Source organism: Xenopus laevis, chromosome 5S, assembly GCF_017654675.1.
Source record: "Xenopus laevis strain J_2021 chromosome 5S, Xenopus_laevis_v10.1, whole genome shotgun sequence".
NCBI lineage: Eukaryota > Metazoa > Chordata > Amphibia > Anura > Pipidae > Xenopus > Xenopus laevis.
The window spans coordinates 28,918,692-28,941,651 of NC_054380.1; the positions used below are offsets into that span (position 1 = coordinate 28,918,692).

Consider the following 22,960-nt stretch of genomic DNA (forward strand, 5'->3'; position numbering starts at 1 on the left):
CTTGAGGGCAAAGCACTGTACAACAAAACAATAAATTAGTAGTAACAAACAAGGGGTCAGTGAAATAAAAAGTAACAATAAGTGCATTATTAGGCATACAATTCACATAAATATAAAATATAATTACAATTTAACAGATTAAGTGCTCAGTGTCAAGGAAACAAAAGGCTAGAGGACCCTACCCTGTAGGGTTTACAGTCTAAATGGGAGGGTAACATACAGATACAATTCAGAGGAGTATTAAGGTGCTGTGGGTTACAGTTCATTACACTGTTACAGTGGTGTGAAAAACTATTTGCCCCCTTCCTGATTTCTTATTCTTTTGCATGTTTATCACACAAAATGTTTCTCATCATCAAACACATTTAACTATTAGTCAAAGATAACACAAGTAAACACAAAATGCAGTTTTTAAATGAGGGTTTTTATTATTTAGGGAGAAAAGAAATCCAAACCTGTGTGAAAAAGTAATTGCCCCCTGAACCTAATAACTGGTTGGGCCACCCTTAGCAGCAATAACTGCAATCAAGCGTTTGCGATAACTTGCAACGAGTCTTTTACAGCGCTCTGGAGGAATTTTGGCCCACTCATCTTTGCAGAATTGTTGTAATTCAGCTTTATTTGAGGGTTTTCTAGCATGAACCGCCTTTTTAAGGTCATGCCACAACATCTCAATAGGATTCAGGTCAGGACTTTGACTAGGCCACTCCAAAGTCTTCATTTTGTTTTTATTCAGCGATTCAGAGGTGGATTTGCTGGTGTGTTTTGGGTCATTGTCCTGCTGCAGCACCCAAGATCGCTTCAGCTTGAGTTGACGAACAGATGGCCGGACATTCTCCTTCAGGATTTTTTGGTAGACAGTAGAATTCATGGTTCCATCTATCACAGCAAGTCTTCCAGGTCCTGAAGCAGCAAAACAACCCCAGACCATCACACTACCACCACCATATTTTACTGTTGGTATGATGTTCTTTTTCTGAAATACTGTGTTACTTTTACGCCAGATGTAACGGGACGCGCACCTTCCAAAAAGTTAAACTTTTGTCTCGTCGGTCCACAAGGTATTTTCCCAAAAGTCTTGGCAATCATTGAGATGTTTTTTAGCAAAATTGAGACAAGCCTTAATGTTCTTTTTGCTTAAAAGTGGTTTGCGCCTTGGAAATCTGCCATGCAGGCCGTTTTTGCCCAGTCTCTTTCTTATGGTGGAGTCGTGAACACTGACCTTAATTGAGGCAAGTGAGGCCTGCAGTTCTTTAGATGTTGTCCTGGGGTCTTTTGTGGCCTCTCGGATGAGTTGTCTCTGCGCTCTTGGGGTAATTTTGGTCGGCCGGCCACTCCTGGGAAGGTTCACCACTGTTCCATGTTTTTGCCATTTGTGGATAATGGCTCTCACTGTGGTTCGCTGGAGTCCCAAAGCTTTAGAAATGGCTTTATAACCTTTGAAATTGAACTCAGGTGTGATAAACCACAGTTAAGTTATTTTTTAACAAGGGGGGCAATCACTTTTTCACACAGGCCCATGTAGATTTGGAGTTTTTTTTCTCCCTTAATAACGTAAACCTTCATTTAAAAACTGCATTTTGTGTTCAATTATGTTATCTTTGACTAATAGTTAACGGATTTTGATGAGCAGAAACATTTAAGTGTGACAAACATGCAAAAAAATAAGAAATCAGGAAGGGGGCAAATAGTTTTTCACACCACTGTATATAACAGATCATAGAAAGGTATAAACAAAATACCGATTTCATTTAAATTTACAAATAATTTTAAGATGGTTGGAAATTCTTGTTGATGTATTTTGGAAAGTTTAGTGTGAAATTTCCTTATTGTTTAGGGGGAAAAATACTTTTAGATGGAGGGACCCTTTCAACCAATCAATTGTGAGACTACACCCATTAGTAATGAATATTAATGAAATTGAACATTTGTTCAGATTATAAGGGGAATGTGCAGGATACTTGTAGACTTAACACTATTATTATTAATAATAATTATAGTAATAATAATAAATTATTAATAATAATAATAATAATAAAGGGTAATTTCTCTATGCACCAGGCAAGCATCACATATACATGCTCTCATGTTGGTGCTTTGACAAAAGAGATCTTGAATACAATCGGCTGTGTTCGGTTCTTTTCCCGGTGTAATCCCTAGCAGCAGCCTTTGGTATTGAAGCAGAATGTTCTTTAACTTGAGTTGGTAATGTCATTAAACAAATGGCACCTTGCTGGAAGGTTTGCCCAAGGAAGATGTGAGCCAGAGTAGCAGGTGTGCTATGCTTTTCCTTTCTTTTTGCTTCTTACTGGGGGATAAACTGCTTGATTTCACAGTGTGACTGAGGATTGCAAAAAGCTTATTTTTCTTTGGGCTTTATAATCTTCTCTACTCGTGTTCTTAATCAGCTTTTAAATACACCTGATAAGGTTTTAGAATTACCAGATAAATCTAAATAACTACGTTCAATCTATACTTCAAGGCTTTTCCTTTTACATTGTCGTGTGTTATTAGTACATTAAATGTGAATCAAATTCTTGAGTTGTAACCAGGGCTTTAATATTTTCTACTTAGGGGCAGGCTTTTCTTTATTAGGGCTCCTAATTTGCATTGCAATGAACCATTCTTTTAATGTAACATTGAGATGTACTACTTTTTTATAATCCTGCTCTAGAATAGAATAAACCTTTTTATGAAAAACACATTCTGATGCAAATGAAAGGAAATCTTGGATAATTCACCTCTTTCCTTGGCTTCTGTTTGCAAAATGTTTAGTAAGTAAAAAACATAATGGTATCTGATTTTGAATATTTATAAGGGACTTAATATTATCATGTGGCCTACGGACTTAATAGATTTGTGAATGACCACGCCAACGGTGAGTCCCATTTCTATAGCATCTAATCTCTTTTATCCTTAACAGCTAACACCTGTCAACCCAGCACCTTGTCAATACCCAGTCCCCCTACTAACTACTGCACAAATCACTCCACACCTGGTTACTATTGATTATTCCTGTTCTTCCACCCAGAAAATGTGCACATTAAGCAGCGTAAAGATAGCAAAAGAGCGAGAAACTGGCAAGTTATTGAAGTGAAAATGAACTCCTGTCCAGCCATGCAGCTTTGTTTTGCTTTAACAGATGATCCGTTTTTGGATCATTCTGTAATGTAATATAAATCTGGCAGTTTTCAGTTTATATTGGTAATCTGATTATTAATATTATTTTTAGTCTGATTATTAAACAATCTCGCACCTTAGCACCAAAATGCAAGATCATATCCCTTAGCCAGAGTGATCTTTAGACTGCTCAAAAGGTCCAGTGGCCTCTTCAGATGACCTCAATTTATTATAGTCTAATGAAGTATAATAAATAGCTGACCCACGATTTTGAAACAGTATAACAGTATTATACTGTATTTATCAAGCCCCAACATATGCCATAACATTGGACAATAGAAGAGAGTGTACAATGAACAAATAGATTACATGCAGAAATACAGCCTATACAAGAAACAAAGAGGGACCACAATAGAAAACACTATTTTAATCTACAAAGAAAGACCCCGGTAACAACAACAACACCCCCAATGCCAACCCTCTAAAAGAAAAAAAAAAGCCCTGGCAACACAGATGATATTGGGACAACGTGTTTACATGACAGATTGCATGCTTCATTTGTGTTCTGTTCCTATCTTTTGGTTTTCAGTGGTTAAAAAAAAACTGTAAACCTATTACACTGGTGTTAACCAAGCAGTACATCATCTCATCCTAATGCCATATATTGGGTATTGCACTAGAGACCAAGGGGCACATTGTGTTTTTTGGCAAAAATTCACCAAAATGACAATTTGCAGTGAATTCGCCAATGCGAAAAAGCTCAGCGATAGAGAAGTTTTGCGCCATTTCACAAGGCGAATTTTTGCTCAGGCAACGATCGATAATCTGCAATTGTATCAAATTGTAAACTTTCCAATACGTTACCCTTTTCTCCAAAGTCTACTTTGGAGAATTCTACCTGGCAAACTGTTACGGTGAAGCTACGTCCTCACCGTTACTATGTCAATTACATCATATCCTGTATTCAAAAAATTCATGAAAAAAACCCTGGCATTTTTCCATATTTTAATGAGAGATTATCTTTAAAAGTAACTGTTAAATATCTGTTATTTACAATTTTTTAACCATATGAAGCTCATTTGTTTTTGGTGGGCACATTTTTAGGACAATAGAGGATCTCTTTTGTCTTTAATTTGCTTCCTTGGACATTTTTAATAGTAAGTGGCCACTTCCAGCAGTTTCACAAACATACATATGACCTGTATGTACCCGCCATATTTCAATTGACATAAGCGTTAAAATGTTACCGTATATACCCGAGTATAAGCCGAGTTTTTCAGCATCCAAAATGTGCTGAAAAAGTCTACCTCGGCTTATACTCGGGTCAGCGGTACCCGACCCGCGTAGCCGAGATTGCAGTCACTTTTAATCATTCCTATACCAACAACACACTTGGGGAGAGACTGCAATATCCTACAATGCCCTCTGTTGGTTATATGAAAGAATAACAGTGCGCCCTCTGTTGGTTATATGAAAGAATAACAGTGACTGCAATATCACACAGCGCCATCTGTTGGTTATATGAAAGAATAACAGTGACTGCAATATCACACAGCGCCATCTGTTGGTTGTATGAAAGAATAACAGTGCGCCCTCTGTTGGTTATATCAAAGATTAACAGTGACTGCAATATCACACAGCGCCATCTGTTGGTTGTATGAAAGAATAACTGCGCCCTCTGTTGATTATATTAAAGAATAACAGTGACTGCAATATCACACAGCACCCTCTGTTGGTTATATGAAAGAATAACAGTGCGCCATCTGTTGGTTATATGAAAGAATAACAGTGACTGCAATATCACACAGCGCCATCTGTTGGTAATATGGAAGAATAGCAGTGACTGCAATATCATACAGTGCCCTCTGTTGGTTATATGAAAGAATAACAGTGACTGCAATATCACACAGCGCCATCTGTTGGTTATATGGAAGAATAACAGTGACTGCAATATCACACCGTGCCCTCTGTTGGTTATATGAAAGATTAACAGTGACTGCAATATCACACAGCGCCCTCTGTTGGTTATATGAAAGAATAACTGACTGCAATATCACTCAGCGCCCTCTGTTGGTTATACGAAAGATTAACAGTGATGGCAATATCAAACAGCACCCTCTGCACATGGTAGTGGGACAGTGGGACAATGCACGCAGTAATCCGTTTGGCAATTCTCTGTCACCATCAACTTTGCAAAGAAGTCCGGTTGATCGCTGGGGGGGTCGCTTTGGCAGAATGTGCGCTGCTGGGAGACAGGGCAGTAGTTGTGTCTAGGCTTATACTAGAGTCAATAAGTTTTCCCAGTTTTCGTAGGTAAAATTAGGTACCTCGGCTTTTACTCGGCTCGGCTTATACTCGAGTATATACGGTAATATGTTTTTGCTAGGAAGAAAGTCACGCTATAGAAAATTTCCAAAGAAACTTTCAATTCTCACCAGCTTTCATTTGGCGAGACAAATTTTTGCATTTTGATGAATACGCATAGTCAAAGCGAATTAACATCTGACTTAGTTGCACAAAGTATGGCGAAGCTTTCCGAAGTGAAAATTCGGATTAAGTAAATTTGCCCTCAAGTGTCATATTGTACAATCTAGTTACAACAAAGATAATGCTTTTCTGTGTACTCTTCAATTATCATAAATATAATTATATTGTTTAAAAAAAAAAGCAACTTTATAGTACTAATAATAGAAACTCATTTGCCTTAATGATCTGTTGGATTAATGTTTAGGCAGCTTCTTAAAAGTTTGTTGCTATAATAAGGGCCAACCCCTGAAGTAAGGAAGTTTTAGTTCAGTTCAAGCAGTAGTGGCTAAAAAAATTCTGTATATATAAATAGATTCTTTTCCCTGATCTTTTTGAGAATATTTTTATCCACTATTTTTATTATTTTTAACTAGTGGTTGGCCCTGTGGGTTTTGTTACGACCATTATTGATGAAGGGTTAAAATATATATCCTTTACAAAAAAACCATCTATTTTACACCTTATTAATTAAAAAACAAAACAGAGAACGCAGTTGCACAGGCTTAACCAATCATGACAGTAGTCTGTAATTGCTATTCTGTATGACTCCTGTCAGCTAGTTCATCCAGAACATTTTTCAATTTTCTCTAGAGAGATTGAAGGCTGAATGAACAACAAATGTGTCATGTATAGACAATATGAACATTATCACACTAATGGGCTGCTTATAATGCACATCCTTGGAGAAGGCACAGGCTGAGAGGAAACTGGGCATGCAACTTTATATATTCCCAAGCAAGAGCACACATTTCATGCTCATCTAGCCCCTAACCTGAGGCAAAGTTAAGAGGCAAAATCCAACATATTTCTTGTAAACATATTAGCGAAATGATCATCCCTGTGTACCAGGTCATCAGTAATGCTTTTCTTTGCATGGGGTATAAACGCCATCATTGCAGAAGTGGTTGATTGCTGGTTAATGGGGTTTGATGCTGAACAAAAGCTATGTGGCATTTGGTATGGCATCCCTGCTAGGGTCATGGAAAATATTTCACTTTGTCCAAAGCAGTTAGTATATTTGTAGATAGAAACAATCATTATAATGAATTACGTGCATTCTTTCAGATTCTACTGGGGCTGCTTTACAGCGACAGGCTAAATGCCATCTAAATTTATGAAGGTAATACAGAATGATCAGAAAGAATTGAAATTCCTCAAACACTGTGCTTCAAAAACATTCAAACAATTACATATCCTCATCTGCCAAGGGTAAATAGAGAAAATCAAGGCTCTGTTGCCTTTAGAAATTATGATTAAAAGCAGTGACAGACTGGGTGGTTAGCTACAGCGCTATAATGTCAGACTAATATTATGAATTTCTGATTCTACTCGTACAGTTCTACTATTTGAAATGCTGAAAGGCATATTGTGTGTGTGCATTATGAAAGTACATATTAATGTACCGTGTGAGAGAGAAGCCTATACAGTATTGGTTTGGAGACTATGTCAACATCTTGTGTATTTGTATAATATATTTATTTATATATATATTTATTTATATCTATATATATCTATATATATATATATATATATGGTCTCCAAAAACATCCTCACTTAGAGAAGTGATAGCAGTTTACTGGTGTTATTTCAAGTCATTATCACACTCTATTGCTCTTTAGTAAATGGACAGCTATGGTTTTCTCCCTGCCAGAAAACTTGTAATTGACAATTCAAATGCTGTTCTTGTTACTCTTCACCACGCCACATGTTTTGTGCCCATCCCACAGCTGTTGGCCTATAACCTATAGTCACTGTACCATTCATTTACTGAAGAATAGATACTGGTAAACTTGCAATGCATTTCCCTAAGGGGTCATATTATGAACACTGTTAGCATCTACTGCATATTGTGCTATCATTTTACTCTAAACTTGTGTCCATGTGACTTACTCTGTAAAATGTATATTTCCTTTTAGTTAGGACCATTCATTTGTAACTGGAGAAGCCAAATGGCTTCACAGAGTGAGTTCTAATAAATCCCAAAAGGGTCAATTAACTTGCTGTTCCTCTCAAAAAGCTGATTAGGAGGCTTCTTGAAATTCATATATGTTAGCATCATTATGAGATGGATTAATAATCCAGCAATGCACAAAAGGCCACATTGCTTAGTAACGTGCACCCTGTGCCTGGCTAATGCATCCCCAGATGATAGACTTACATGTAGAACAAGCTTAGTAATTACATAACGTGGCTATCAACAGGACTCATAATGTGGAACACTCACATTGTGACACTGATCTCAGTAGACCTTAACGTGATTTGGGGATTTGGTTCAGCAAAAATAAAGCAAGCAGGGTAAATCTCACAGACTACTAATAATCAATTAGCCTCCAGGTTTCCATCTTTAATATATCCAAAAATAGTGAGTGTTTGATTTACTGAAATGCTTGTTGCTTGTAAGATTTCTTAGTGGAACAATTTTAATTTTGACACCCTGCAACCCACTGAAACCGTTTTTTCTTTTTCATATTATATAATCCACATTTCATCTAACGTTGCCTTCTTATTAAGTGGCTTGTACACGTATACTATGGGATATCAAATCAGAGAAGACTGAATATTAGTAATGACTTTTAGCTCCACATTTTTTGAGCAGCCGAAAAATGCTTTTTGATGCCACCCCATTGACTTGCATGTCGATTGCCTGCAAGCAGTGGCATAAGAAATGGCAGCCAATATTGGGGACTCAAAGCATCCAAAATCAACTCTATTCTGTTACCCTAGAACTCATTAGGGTTTAATTATATTACAGGGTTGAAATTTGCTCTAGGCCCAATGCAAAATAGTGTAAGAACCAGGCTGATTGCTGAGCATTATAGGAGCACTTTGATTTTATATTTAAGGATGAAAAATGAATTCTCAGCTGAATGTATACACACTTGATATGCAGAGAGATAAACAAGCTATATGGTCAGGGTTAGGCAAGCAACTAATGCAAAGAGAGAAAGATCACTCCACTTCAAAAATATAATTTTTCAACTGCCATAGTGATAGTTACATAGTTAAATCGAGTTGAAAAAAGACAGTCCATGAAGTCCAACCCCTCCAAATGAAAACCCAGCATCCATACACACACCCCTCCCTACTTTCACACAAATTCTATATACCCATACCTATATTAACTATAGAGTTTAGTATCACAATAGCCTTTTATATTCTGTCTGTCCAAAAAATCATCCAAGCCATTCTTAAAGGCATTAACTGAATCAGCCATCACAACATCACCCGGCAGTGCATTCCACAACCTCACTGTCCTGACTGTGAAGAACCTCCTACGTTGCTTCAAGTTCTTTTCTTCTAGTCTAAAGGGGTGGCCTCTGGTACGGTGATCCTCTTTATGGGTAAAAAGCTCCCCTGCTATTTGTCTATAATGTCCTCTAATGTACTTGTAATGTGTAATCATGTCCCCTCGCAAGCGCCTTTTTTCCAGAGAAAACAACCCCAACCTTGACAGTCTACCCTCATAATTTGAGTCTTCCATCCCTCTAACCAATTTAGTTGCACTTAGTCTCTGCACTCTCTCCAGCTCATTTATATCCCTCTTAAGGACTGGAGTCCAAAACTGCACTGCATACTCCAGATGAGGCCTCACCAGGGACCTATAAAGAGGCATAATTATGTTTTCATCCCTTGGGTTAATGCCCTTTTTTATGCAAGACAGAACTTTATTTGCTTTAGTAGCCACAGAATGACACTGCCCAGAATTAGACAACTTGTTATCTACAAAAACCCCAAGATCCTTCTAATTTAAGGAAACTCCCAACACAAAGCCATTTAGTGTATAACTTGCATTTATATTATTCTTGCCAAAGTGCATAACCTGCATTTATCAACATTGAACCTCATTTTCCAGTTTGCTGCCCAGTTTTCCAACTTAGACAAATCACTCTGCAAAGTGGCAGCATCCTGCATGGAACCTATAGTTCTGCACAATTTAGTATCATCTGCAAAAATAGAAACAGTACTTTCAATGCCCACCTCCAGGTCATTAATAAACAAGTTGAAAAGCAAGGGACCTAGTACAGAATGTATGCAAATTTAAAATCCTGTATAATTGAAAATACAACAAATAGTATATTGGCTTATTTGCTTTTTCTAAAACCACCTGATGCCAACACTTATGAAGATGTTATATACTGCTGAGATTTATGAAAGTGATTTTGAATTTAGGCTAGATGCTGCCATATTCTTTTAATATTTTTTTTCAATATTGGGTCTAGACTTTGGACTTGAGTGTTTTTGTTTTAAAGGTGTAAATACATAGAGGCAAGTGTGCTGCTACGATAAAATGCTAAGTCAATAAAGTATTGCATGGCAAATGCATGAAACCATTATTGTGTTAAAGCTATATAGTGGCAGTACAAAATGGAGCTTTTTTCCTTAGGCACAGAAGACTGAAAAGCTTGCATAGAAAATTAATTTGTTGAACAGCTGTTCTGGAAACAATTATTGCTTAGTATCACCTTTTTGCGGTATCAGAAAGTCCCCAAAAGTTTTGCAGAAACCAGATCCAGCATAATTGCTGTTTTGTTTAATGATGCATGGAGAGCGTGAATCAATTTCCCTTACCACAAATATCTAATCATTACAGGCATCTATCGAATCATTTACATAATTTTTGCTTCAGCAACTATGGTGTTATAATATCTTATTTCTTAGCTTCTTTCTATCCTATGTATTTTAATTTGTTCTCCTCAATGGCAGGAAAACAAGTAGAGTCCATAACTAAATTCTGCATGGAATTTTCAGCACACAATTTCCACCACACACATACTGATTTTTCCTTTTATTTTAATAATGGCCCCCGTGTGCTTACAGAACCTTTAAGCCTTTGCCCAGGCTGTATTATATACTAAGGCCAGTATTATGTTTGACACAGAAGACATTTCTGCATGTAGTTCCTCAACAAAAAGCATACATACCCTCTTTTTTTACTGACCTAATTTTATTATGAAATCATTTGACTGAAGCTCTATGCTACTCGACTCGTTTTTAAATTAACTTCTTGCTTAGTAACTCTAGTTTCTATGGCAGCAGTGATAAATTATGTATTTTTGAAAGTACATGCAGAGCCTGCCGTATTTTGTAGAACCCAGAAATTGTTTTAGAAAGGATAATACAATATTAAATATAATATGCTGTAGCACTTGTGGGCTAATTAAGTAACTGTTTCGCCTGGATAAAATTTGTTATTAAATCCTCAATCAGAAATGGGAAAATAAGAAATGATTTAGGGAATAGTGTGCCCTTTACCTTGGTGCAACATCTAATATCCTTATTTATTTAGTAATATTCAGATCCAAACCATATATATCCATGCACATCACTTAGATATATATATAAAAGTTGTATAACTACTTACAGTACAAGTGATTGTTGTGTCACAAGCTTCTCTCTTCTGTTCTGCATATCGAGGGCATCTCCAACCTTTGATATTCCAAACAAATATAATATTTGACATTTCATTTTTTAAACTGTACAGTACAGGTACCTCAGGAAAGGCACTGACCACACGGAAACCTTTTTTCTTTTTTTTTTCTATTACTTTTAAGAATAGAAAAAATCAAGTGTATTATGGATCATTCGTATCTTAAATTGCTAATACATCAGTCATTATTTTTGACAGACAAATGGATACTATTATCTGCATACTATTAATAATGAGTCCCCATAATCTTCTCTACTGGTAGGCCAAACTAATTCCCCAGCATAATTTTGGTCCCTTGAGAAAAAAGCATTAGAAATGTGGGGGTTACTCTTATCCCCAATTTATTTGTGAATTCACACTTTATACATCCTTCTTTTTTTTTTCATCCTTCCTTTTTAGACAAATTCCTGCTCTTGTATTGTTTTTATTTTATTGCACATTTTTTTTAGAAATGTTTCCATGTTTCTCATTTGCCTCTGATTTCCCACTCCCACCCGTCTCTTGTGTTCTTACATTTTCTGTTTTCAGTGTATTTATGTTGATCATTGGGCTTGTTCAGAGCATGGGAACACATGCAATATTTTGTAATTGGTGTATTTGAGGGGCATTATACAAGTATGTGATCCGTTATCCGGAAACCCGTTATCCAGAAAGCACCAAATTACCAGAAGTCCATCTCCCTTAGATTCCGTTTTAATTGAATAAATACCATTTTTAAAAATAATTTTATTTTGCTCTGTAATAAAACAGTAGCTTGTACTCAGTCCCAGCTAAGATATAATTAATCCTTATTTGAGGCAAAACAATTCTATTGGGTTTAATAAATATTTAAATTAGTTTTTAGTAGACTTAAAGTATAGAGATCCAAATTACAGAAAGACCCCAGGTACCAAGCATTAGGTATAATAGGTCCCATACCTGTAAGTAAGTAAGTCCAAAGGGGTTGTGTCCATAGAAATGAATGCTTAACCCATTTTACCTATTTTCTGAACCTATTTTACAGCCGTAGAAGATAAAAAAAAAAAAAAATTCCTTCCCTAAAGGCTGGAACAGGTGCTTAAAATCTCCATTTCTTTGTGAACTGCAATCCTTTGAAACATATAGTTTTTTTTTTATTTAATGCAATTGTTTAGCTTGTTTAATAATTTAATTCATTTGCTATAGTATCTAACAGGTGTGTATTAGAATAAATTTGCATGTTGCCATGAATGTTTTTTTGCTACTTCATCGCTCTTCAGTCCTCTATCGCGAGCTTTTTATGTATTTCAGAATATCTCATTGTCACATGTAAATCATTGTACAAAAAAAATCATAATGAAAATGCAAAAGATGCTCCACACTTCTGTTTAAAATGAGAAAAAAAAATAATGAAGTTAACATACATAGGACTGAGCGTTTATCCTTTTGAAGTCCTATTGAGAAGAAACATTTTAATTCAGGTTATTGTTCTAGACACAAGCCAGGCATCTCAGAATTCCTTTGATTGCTCCCAGTTGAATGAATACCTTTGACTAACTATGGCAGCCACACAAAAGTCCTTCAAATAACCCTGTTTTAGCTACTCTACTCTGCTAACCCCTATTGATAAAAGATGCTGTCTAGGCATCTGAAAAGAGATGAAATCTTTGAGTGGCAGATGCTGAGGAAAATGAGAACAATATTTAGCTTAAGAAGCTTATGAAAGAAACATTTGTTGTCCTTTTCCCCACTGTAGTTTATGAAAGATGTGCATTACTAATAATTTCAAGTGTTCCATCTTCTTAACCTCCAGGACTCTGTGCCAATGAAAACAGTGTTATGGAATATGTAAATGCTTTCTTATGGATATAGAGAGAGAGAGAGAGAGAGAGAGAATGAATATAGAAGCTGCACTCTGAGGACTTAAAAAGGCCTTTCTCAAGGTACAAAAAATGGTAAAATACGTGCTTTAAATACATGTAATGGCAGGAAAAGACAGCAACATCCTTAATGGCGTATAATTTTAGTCAATAGCCAGCACTATCATTTACATAAATCACATTAGTTGTTTCCCATGTATATTATCCACACTAAAAATTGAACCATCAATTACATATACCCCTATATTACACTTTACAGTTAATCATTATTATAATATTAATATAAAAGTTAAAAGATATATATATATATATATATATATATATATATATATATATATATATATATATATATATATATATATATATATATATATATATATATAGTTTATATTAACAAGCTGTTGTGTAGCCATGGGGGCAGCCATTCAAAGCTGAAAAAGGAGAAAAGGCACAGGATACACAGCAGATAACAGATAAGCCCTTTGGTATACAATGGGATTCTACTGTTGTTTACTGTGTATCCTGTGCTTGAATGGCTGCCTGTAAAGAAAGTTAGCCAAACAACACAGGCCAGTGTAGCGGGAACGTTACATCATTTGACGAAATAAACGTGCAGGGGAGATCCCCGCTACACTGGCCTGTGTTGTTTGGCTAACTTTCTTTACAGATATCGTTGGGAGAGGCGCCGACCCCTCCAGCCAGCACCGGGCAACTATCCTCAGGAGAGACTCAGGGGAAATTAGGTATATGTGTTGCTGCTTGAATGGCTGCCCCCATGGCAACACAGCTGCTTGTTTATATAAAATATAGTTGTTATTCTAAAGGAAACATACAATTTTTACCTGTGCAGGGCAACAGTACATTATATAGTCATTCCTTTGAAATTGTTAATTTTCTATTGTTTGGTTAAGAAGAGGTAATGTAAACCTCCATAGACTGGCATTTTTTTACTAGACTAGTATGGTGCTGTTGGGCCCCTGTGTACTTTAAAGGTACATTTTGCCAATCAGTCTGGGGGAAAAAAAACTTATCATTTGAAAGCAATATGACAACTGTGTGCAAGTCTAGTGAATGGATGGCCCTTGACTAAAGTGTTTCTGTGTACTTCTAAATAAATTGTATAAGTCTTGCATGAATGCAGGTTATGTTTTTAACATGCACACACTTATTTGAGAAAAAAAAAAAATAAAACAGAAAAATAAAAATGCATGATTCGACAAATTGGCATTTTGTATGGCCTATCACAATGTGTCTGTTTGCTGTGGGGGTTTTTTTTTTTGGTTTTTTTCTTTTTTGGAAGAGGTGCAAATAAAGACTAAAGACTAATATTGTATTGGAATATTGGTAGAAATATATTATGGGAACCAGTTTTGAGAGGCGGGATATAACCTCAAAGGAAGGTTATATAAAGGCACACTCTGGGTATGCATTTAAATTGTATTTATTGACATAATGTAAAATGATCACATAGGGGTCGTGTGCAAGCAAGCATAAATCAGTGTTTATTTAGGTGCCTGTTTGCGTCAGTTTAATTAACTGTGCGTTCTCCTGTCCCGGCATTATGGGTCCCTTCCCACTTTGTCCAGGACCTTTACATTGTGAAAAGCGCAAATTTCAAATAGTTTCATTACGTGAGGGAGGATGTTCCTTTCCTTGTTGCCTGTCTGTTGTTTTTATGTCTTATGATTTACAGCCTTGTTGATTAAGCAGCATGGCATGAGGCGCAGAATAAAAAAGCCTTGAAATTGACTGCACCTTGTTAAAAAAAAATGGACCCTCAAGCCATCTGTAGAATAATTGAGTGACCAATGAATTGTGAGTAGCCGACAGGCCCACAGAGGTCTCAAGGCTCAGGTGGCTGCCTAACATAAGTTTAGCTCCGCTCTTTCAGTAATTTGTCATGCTTTAGGCTGTTCCTGCTGCTCCAGCACGTGCCAGCTTAGTGTCAGATTCCTGCCCGCCAGACGGTCACTCAGTCCATGTATCTTGCTGTTTACAGGACCAAAGGCTTGCTGCAGCACTGTGTCATGCAGAGTCCTGCCAACGGCCAAGAACCAAGCAGAATAAGCATGCCTATAATGAGCTGTGAATGGCACCAGTTAGTCCCTATAGAATAGGGTCCAGGCGTGCATCTCCACTCTGTTGAAGTTTGGCAGCTTCTTCATTAACTTGAAGGAGTTCAGCAAATAATAACCAATGCATCCTTACACCCAACCCTGTTAGGAAATGCTTGTATTGAGTTATAGAGCACATTATGCACAGTGCTCATTCTCCAACTGTTTGTATTTATACATACTTTGTTTTCAGAGCAGTTGTATTCTTAGCAGTTACTGTGTCATTTGTATAATTTAGCCAGGGTATCCAGTAGGGCAGGGCTGTCCAAATGATGGCCTGCGGCCTGTGACCCCCCATTGTGTGGCCCCCACATGAAAGTCACACCTGAGACCCTGACTGAAACTGCCCACATTGTTCACCTGTTCATAAACTGCTGAATGGGCACCAGCACTGTACAGTGTCACTGTATGTAGAACATCGTAGTGTGGTCCTGATAGGTTTCTCTGTCTCCTGCTCTGTTCTGCATTCCCTATGCTTCCTGTGTGTGCCATACTCTGCCTGTATATGCTCCCTGTGTGTGCCATACTTTGCCTGTCCTACCTGTGTGTGCCATAATCTGTCTGCCCTATGCTCTTTGGGTGTACCATACTCTGCCTGTCCTATGCTCCCTGTGTGTGCCATACTCTGCCCGCCATATGCTACCTGGGGGTGCCATCCTATGCCTGCCCTATTTTCCTTAGGTGTGCCATACTCTTGCTTCCCTATGCTCCCTGTGTGTGCCAGAGTCTGCCTGTGTGTGCCCTGCTCTGCCTGTATAAGCCTGGTATTTTGGGCATTTGTTAGCATTTGAAAATGATTGTTTGGGGCCCCTAAGGTGTTAATCATGTGCTGGGGGAGGGGATGCTGTGTTATCCCCTGTGAAAGAGGAGGCATGTGGATTTATGGGTATGTCTTAATATGACAACTTTTTTCACATATGAATGATAAGTGATATCACTGCAGTGAGCACCAACCATTTGGTTTTTTTTGATGTGTTACCACAATTAATGTGGACATGGTCTTGGGGTAACTGGTGTGGTTTCCATTATCGGCCCTCCACCATGTAGGCCAGAAAAATTCCGGCCCACGGTACCACGGTTGGACAGCACTGCAGTAGTATAAATTCAAATAAATGTAAACATATCTGTACACAGACATACATCTCTTCATTTTATGATTTAGGAGAAAATTGCATTATAAAAGGGATTATTTCTTTTTCCACAGTTTCAATCTTCCCCATTTTAGCCTTTCAACTTTTGGTAAGAAGTTCTTTGTGCTATTGACTACAACTTTAGTATCCACCAGGACTTTGTACCCGGCTATATCTGTCTTGCAAAACATCTAATACATGACTATGTGGCAAGAAAAGATTCACCTTGGTGCCAATGCCCGGTTACTGCTATGTTGTAGTTGCATTCGTTTAGGAGCTATAAATTCACAATGCCTGTGCAAAAATACCAGTAGTGCATACTGCTTGGGCTTGTCATAAGCTTGAAGGTGAGATTGGTGATCATTTGCAAAGATTTATGTCCTTTGGAGTCATGGGAGTAATTAATTCAGGTCCAATGAAGTCCCATGCTGTATTAGTAAATTAAATTATTCATATTTTATTGATAAGCGGTCTGGGACCATCTTCTCTTTGTGGAGATAAACTAACATTAGGAATAAGGCAGGCTGGCATTGCAACAGATGTACAGTAGCTTTTGTGTTCTGTTGTACTACATTTGATGTGTTTGACTTGTATGTTCATATATATATATATATATATATATATATATATATATATATATATATATATATATATATATATATATATATATATATATATATATTCAACTTTTTAACAAAGTCTTTGTACCACTGCATGTACCTTATGGTTTCTACTTAACGCCACCATCACAGTTATGAAGAAAGGGCTCTGTACCTCGAAGCAATAATCCATAATTTCAGAGAAGTGATGACGTTTGAGGATTTTGCAGCTCAGGTGTTTTCTCCGTCACCCACATACTCTCCAGGAGGATTGGGTAAGTGATTTTTTTCCCCTACAAAATGAAGATAATGAAAATTTTCATTCTTTTCTACCTCAACAAACTAATATAACCAGTAAGAAGTTGTAGGTTCCATCACCATGGGTTTCAGCCAACATAAAAGAAAATAGACGTGCATTTTTTGCATGGTCTTGTTCCTGGAATTTGTAGGTGAGTCCATTTTGGGGCACTGATATTTCATGAAATGACCCTTTTATTACAAATTTTGTCCCGAAGAACTAGAAGACAACTGTGGTCACCCCACATGGACAAGTAAGGCACACATTGCTCTCTATATATTCTTCAGGGAGAGAGCATTGTGGGCCAGTTATTCTAGAACGGTTATGTAATATAACAATAGAGGACTTTTTTTAAACCTAATGGGAATTCTAGAATGGTAGACAGGTATCTATATTTCCCTAAAATAATATGAACCTGTTTGTTGAATGTAAACTCAAGAAACATACCTTAATACCATTGTACATGTATCTCTCCTTCATACATTTCAATAAAACAGAATTGATAAAAAAATAAATAAATAATAAGGTAATGTGCGGCCCATATCCTTATAGAGCAGATTTTGATTACTGCATTAAGATTAATTAATGTTAATCAACTCTCTCACTGCCGTGCTCTCCAGCTCATTCAGGAGTGTGGATTTCTTTGCTGGGAATAGAATTTTCTACAAATCATTGTGTGGTCAATGAGGGGTGTACACTTGGAGACCAGGGAGGCAGAGAAGCTCAGCACAGAATGTTACTGATGGTGCTAAATAGGGGATTATGCTGCTGGGACACTAGGGTCAAGAATGAATGAAGCAAAAATGCTTGTCTAATGAATCCTTAGGATAATATAAAATGCTGACTTGTATAGTCAGCCTGATTGGTTTTAGTGGTAACCTAAAATACAGAATTTTTATTGTTTATTTTGTTTGTTTGTTGTTGATGAAAACATCATTAAAAATACCAATGATTTTGATATTGATTATAAATATAATTGTTTATCTCTTTGCTGCTTCCCTGACTACCTAATCAGGTCTCCTTCAGTCAACACTTCCCACTTCTTTTATTGCCGAAAGAACATGCAATTCATTGTGGGAATTGGCTTTCAATGAGCTGACTACAGATACATGTTACTAGTTAGTAGCCAGAACAGGCAGTGGTGGGAAACGACTTAAAAGGAATAGTGAGAGCTAAAAATCACTGGGTGGGGCCAATGCATAGGGCATAAATTCCATAGCGACTTAAGTACCTTTCTGAATAGCAGCATGCTCAATTGTGCATCCATGTGTGCACTTTAGACATTTATTGATCGATTTTAACTTAAATGATAAAAGGTGGGCCCACACAGCTTCCTCCAGATGGTACTGCCCTTAAGCTGGTGTATATAAATAGGATGAGGCAGAAAATAAAGTAATAGTCTGCATTCTGAATGAGACATTAAGGCCCTGGGGCTCCACCCGGACCAACAGCCAGGGAAGCCAGTGAGCCATAATCACAAAATAGGGACAAAATCATTAAAAAATCATCCACTAAACATAACCAGAGTTTTCTTTTGTAAAATGTTAACGGAAAGAGAAAAAGTTCCATGACCTGTATAAAAGCACTTTAATATCCTTATATTTTACAATTATTCACTATATATTGCATGAATGATAATGACAAAAATAGTGCATGTTATTCGAAAGTTCATTTTGATAAATTAAAAAAAGAATATTGCATTTCATGCATAAACAAAGCAATGCATTTAAAGCATATTGCAATGAAAGATGAATGTGCAAAAGTACAAGCAGACGGAATAAAACAAGATCAACTAGCGTGTGCTAGAGAGTGCTCCTGAACTTGCATCTCAAATGCACATGCAACACACAAACCTCCTGTGTTTAAGGGCCCTAAATCATTTAAAGCATTTGTCCATATGCATTTTGCATGATGTTTAAAGGAGAAGGAAAGCTACTGAAGCAGTTTATTGTCAATAGATTAGTCACCACAGTGCAAGCTATAACAATATATTTATTCTGCAAAATGCTTTACTATACCTGAGTAAACAGCTCTAGAATCTCTCTCTTTGTTTAGGATAGTAGCTGCCATATTAGCTTGGTGTGACATCATTTCCTGCCTGAGTCTCTCCCTGCTTACTCATAGCTATGGGCTCAGATTACAGCAGGGGGGGAAGGGGAGAGAGGATCAAACTGAGCATGCTCAAGCCCTAGCCCTGGAGGTTTATGCTGAAAACAGGAAGTCTGATACAGAAGCCCATGTGTACACAACAGAAGGAAAGAAACAATGTGTTTCTTTTGACTCCAAGCTCTTTTGACTTTTGAGGATTTACTGGTGTATTTATATAGACCTTTCTGATAAAGCTTCCTTAATTTTAGCCTTTCCTTCTCATTTAAATCAAAATACCATGAACATGGGTTGTGGCTCTAAGCAATGACATCAGCTCTCCATTAACCCAATAATGACATTTCTGCACGCTAGACTGGTACTGTATGGTATTGTTTATTGCTGCACATGGTTCATACATTATTTCCAGAAGGCCTTATAAAACAATGTCTGTTTGTCCAGCACTGGGTTTAGTCTGCATCAAATCTTGTATTTTGTACTGATACCTTACTGGCACCCCTGGATGCTCCTACTGTCACCTAAGGACAATTACTGGGGTAAATCTTGCACTTTTGCACCCCTTTTACCTTCACTAGACGTGGTTCTATTTTTAAAGGGGTTGTTTACCTTTGAGTTAACTGTTAAGCTGGCCAGAGATGCAAAGATCTGATCATACAAATCAAGGATTCGTACAATTTTCGGACCTTTGTAGAGAGTCTACACATTTTTGGTCGATCGGACAGGTTAAAAGATTTGTCGGCTGCCGATAATATCTCTGCATGTATTGCAGATCGTACGATTTTCAGTGGGAGACTGTCACCAGCTTTGGTCGGACAAAACTTTCGTACGATTGCTGTCAAAGGTAGAACATCAGAAAAAAACACCGAAAAACTCCCTGACTTTCTATTCATTCCTGTGGGATTTTATCAATGGAGTTCATTTTTTGATACATATGCTTTTAAAAATCAAATAGGAATGAATTTAAAGTGAATGAGTTTTTCTGTGGTTTTTGATACACCTACCCTTAATATGATTTAGATAGTGATATTCTAAAACATTTTGCAATTGGTTTTCATTTTTTATTATTTGTGAATTTTGAGTTATTTAGCTTTTTATTCAGCAGTTCTTCCAGCTTGCAAACAGTCTGGTTGCTAGCGTCCAAATGACCCTAGCAACCATGCATTGATATGAATAAGAGACTGGAATATGAATAGTAGATGGTCTGAATAGAAAGTAATAAAATTAGCAATAACAATAAATGTTTAGCCTTACAGAGCATTTGGTTTTTAGATCAGGTTAGTAATCCCCATCTGAAAGCTGAAAAGAGTCAAAAGAAAAATGCAAATAATTGAAAAAAAAACTATAAAAAATAAACAAATAATGAAGACCAAATGAAAAATTGCTGAAAATTAGTCATTCTATAACATACTATTCTATAACATACTTAAAGTTAACCAGTTAAAGGAAAACTATACCCCCAAAATGAATACTTAAGCAACAGATAGTTTATATCAAATTGAATGACATATTAAAGAATCTTACCAAACTGGAATATATATTTACATAAATATTGCCCTTTTACATCTCTTGCCTTGAACCACCATTTCGTGACTCTATCTGTGCTGCCTCAGAGATCACCTGACCAGAAATACTACAACACTAACTGTAACAGGAAGAAGTGAGGAAGCAAAAGGCAGAACTCTGTCTGTTAATTGGCTCATGTGACCTTACATGTGGTTTGTATGTGTGCACAGTGAATCTTACGATCCCAGGGGGCGGCCCTTATTTTTTAAAATGGCAATTTTCTATTTATGATTACCCAATGGCACATACTACTAAAAAAGTATATTATTATGATAATGGTTCATTTACATGAAGCAGGGTTTTACACATGAGCTGTTTTACTCAGTATCTTTTAATAGAGACCTACATTGTTTGGGGGGTATAGTTTTCCTTTAACTCAAAGGTGAACCACCCCTTTAAAGGAGAAGGAAAGCCAAAATGTATGAAATACCTCCCTCTAGAGTTCTTATACAGATGGGTAATGTTAGCAATAGACACTGGCATGTAGTTTACTGTACTGGCACGTCAGTACGTCTATTGACACCTTCAGCCCTAAAGAAGTATGTGAAGCGACTCATCACTATGTGCCAGCACCTGTCTATTGCTAACTTCTTCAGCACACAGGCATAAGTATAGACTAGGGATGCACCGAATCCACTATTTTGGATTCGACTGAACCCCCAAATCCTTCACGAAAGATTTGCCAGAATACCGAACCGAATCCGAACCCTGATTTGCATATGCATATTGGGTGGGAAGGGGCCGAATCCCGAACCGAATCCTGGATTCGGTGCATCCCTAGTATAGACCAAGAGGCAGATCATTTCACTAATGTGCCCAAATATTACGGCTAGGCGATTCCTGATTGCACTGTGCTGGGCCATATTATTATTAATTTCATGGTGGAGGCTGAGGGCCAGTGTAAATTTGAAGACGGGCCGCATTTGGCCCCCGGCCGCACTTTGGACATGCCTGGAATAGAGGCTTCCTTTTCCTCATTTTCTTATTGCACAGGTGCGAAAAATCCACTCCCCTTTCTCACTCCCCCGTCGTAGATGATATCGCGCTCAGTTACCTTCAACTTGCAAGCGCGTCATCATAGGAGGGGACAGCAGAGCTCCTGAATCATGCGCAATAGAAGGAAATTTGTCCATTGCGACTCACGGCTGTCTCGGGCACCCTGGAGTAAGCTAGAGATAAAAACAGAGTCTTGCACTCGCATTCACAGAACAGTGTGTTTCCAACTGCTAGACACCAGATTAATTTAGGTCTGTAACTACTAAGTCTACTTATCATATAGCTTTATTTATTTCTTACCTTTCCTTGTCCTTTAAGAGGTTGTACATTCGCTGCAAACCTCAATAATCTGCCATCATGTATTTATATATAGATCCATCTGGCATTGTATCACTGTACTGTCATTTTATAACCGACAGGGGTTAACAATAAATCGACAAGGTTTAAAGTTGAATCGGATAATGTTGTCCCCCCTTACTCACAGGTGGTTTTGCCTGTGCTCCCCTGCGTTCAGGTTAAATGTGTTCAACCGCAGGGGAGCACAGGCCCAGATGTAATGAGTTATTTTAAAGCGTTCCACCTGCAATCAGTGCTTACATGCATCTTTGCTGCCCAGCTGCGTCTGGGCCTGCGCTCCCTTCTGGTTGAATGCATTTATCCTGAATCCAGGGGAGCACACTAAAACCACTGTAAGGGTCCTTGGGCATCCGAACCAGCCAACATTTGGACCTCAATTCCCACCATCCATCTCACTTATGTACCTCTGTATGCAGCAGGCCAGCTTTCCCAGAACACTCGTCCATATCACTTGGATACTGCGTTTACTGAGCCATTTGTAGGTTTACATGGAATTCAGCAACAGGAAAAAAAGCATTTATCCTACAGTACAATTAATGGGTTTCTGGACATTTTTTAAATGTAATCTTTTACTTGGAACAGTTGACAAATATCTCTGATCGGAACTGCCATAGTGAAGAAAAGAAATCCAGTTAAATAAATGACACAGAGAAATCAGCCATGCGTCGCTGTCCAACATTGCTGGCTTCAGTCCGTGTGCTCTCTCTGAGCTTTATTTGGAGATAAGAGCAGTGTGTATACACTTGTATTGGTCGCCAGGAGCAGCAGGCAGAAGGCTTTGGAGATAAGCAAGCTGGCAGAAGTAAAGGAAACCAATGCTATTTAAATAATCGTGCCCTGCTTCCTGGAGAGGCGTCAAGAAACATAGGGATGGCCTCTATCTTT

The 22,960-nt window shown here is 37.5% G+C and overlaps 1 protein-coding gene across 3 annotated transcripts in view; it reads left to right on the forward strand.

Annotated features, from left to right (window-relative positions):
• The window catches only part of ralgapa2.S (Ral GTPase activating protein, alpha subunit 2 (catalytic) S homeolog), a 175,723-nt gene that overhangs the window by 130,501 nt on the left and 22,262 nt on the right, over positions 1-22,960 (forward strand). For all 3 annotated transcript variants that reach the window (XM_041564347.1, XM_041564348.1, XM_018265099.2), the window contains one exon: positions 16,909-17,030. In XM_041564347.1, coding sequence (XP_041420281.1) covers positions 16,909-17,030 — 122 coding nt within the window. The remainder of the gene's footprint in view (positions 1-16,908; positions 17,031-22,960) is intronic.